General features: G+C 42.4%; 1 protein-coding gene across 6 annotated transcripts in view; it reads right to left on the bottom strand.

Annotated features, from left to right (window-relative positions):
- The window catches only part of LOC104754797 (probable alpha,alpha-trehalose-phosphate synthase [UDP-forming] 7), a 7,420-nt gene that overhangs the window by 1,381 nt on the left and 4,620 nt on the right, over positions 1–1,419 (bottom strand). For 5 of the 6 annotated variants that reach the window (XM_010477069.2, XM_010477066.2, XM_010477070.2 and 2 more), the window contains 3 exons: positions 743–1,394; positions 375–648; positions 19–288 (listed from right to left, as the gene is read on the bottom strand). In XM_010477069.2, the coding sequence (XP_010475371.1) occupies positions 19–288; positions 375–648; positions 743–1,394 (1,196 nt within the window). The remainder of the gene's footprint in view (positions 1–18; positions 289–374; positions 649–742; positions 1,395–1,419) is intronic. The other variant, XM_010477067.2, reaches the window with a different exon arrangement.

Below are 1,419 nucleotides of genomic sequence, written 5' to 3'. Positions count from 1 at the left end.
CATAGAGAAGTTTGAAGCCTCTGATGCCTCAGCTAGAGATTCAAGCATGCTTGTCACTTCAGTAGTATCGTCCAAGTAGTATTTAGCCTTGCTTGGCTTTTGCCCAACTGTGCATGCAAAGACTAGAGCATTATCACACAGTAACCTTTTCGACATCGCATTACCAATCGCTTCAAACATGTCTTCATCAGATCGGTCATCTCCAATACATAGCACAAAATCAACCGGTTTTCCCTTTTCAGCCATTGATGAAAATATCTTTTCTGACACGGATCCTTTGCTGACTCCCTATACTCACACATAGCACAAACTCCAAGAATTAGATCTTTTTGAAAACACTAATCCTTGAATTATGTAAGAAGAGAATAAATTACCTGAGGCTTGACTTCTACAATGTAGTGACCGCTTTTGACTGCCACTGGCTCGTTAGCTAGAACACTCTCTAGATGCTCTAACATTTCCTTTGCTTGTAACGAACCAAAGCCTGGATCCGCATCCCGATATTGCCAAACCAAAGCACTCTCTTTGATTTCAATGGAAGAGCCATCGGTAGATTCAGTGTACTGTTTCATTACAGGTTCCACGATCTGCATCCACCCAAAATCAGAGTTCTGCCCACATGTTTCCCATTCTTCATTGCCTGACCACCTAAAGAAAAGATACAAGGCATGTTACTACCCATGAAGGAGAATAATTATACAACTTGAAACAAGTGGCAATAACAAGTAGAGAAGAAAAGCACCTCAAGAAGTATCCATGTTCCGCCGCAATTCCAATGTTTTTGCACGGCGTGAACCACTTGCCTAAGCTCTCCCTCCCTCTTCCGCTGACAATGAAAATTGAATTCTTCTTGTCCTCGCAAAGTGCATCCAAGAAGTTAAGAACTTCCTGGCTTGGAGCTTTATTGATGGAGTTTTGAGGCATCAGAGTGCCATCATAATCCAACAGTATAGCTCTGCTTTTCGCCCTTTTGTAGTCCGACACAATGCACGGTATTGAAAGCTTTCTAAAATTAGGATCGAGTGCCACAACTCTGAAACCAAAACTAATCCCCATCCCCCAACACCTTTTCTTGAAATGGTCCACACATATCCTCTCTAGGTCTTGCAAGAAACTTCTTGACCAATAAGCTACATCGTGAGTACTAACATACCGGAAATGTTTCTCATGTCGCAGCTGTTTCTCAGCATCACTCATTGAAAGGGCCTCATTTAAGGCTTCTCCAGTCGCTTCAACGTTCCATGGGTTTACGCGTATAGCCCCACTAAGCGAAGGAGAACATCCAATAAACTCTGATGCAACCAACATGCTCTTCTTTGGGCCACTAAAATCTGATTCAGATCCAAGTAAACCCTGTCTACAAACAATATATTCGTAGGGAGTAAGGTTCATACCATCTCTAACAGCTGTAACGACTAC

The sequence above is a fragment of the Camelina sativa genome, chromosome 17 (genome assembly GCF_000633955.1).
Source record: "Camelina sativa cultivar DH55 chromosome 17, Cs, whole genome shotgun sequence".
NCBI lineage: Eukaryota > Viridiplantae > Streptophyta > Magnoliopsida > Brassicales > Brassicaceae > Camelina > Camelina sativa.
Note: the sequence above shows the minus strand (reverse complement) of the source record. Positions and strands in the feature narration are given on the sequence as shown.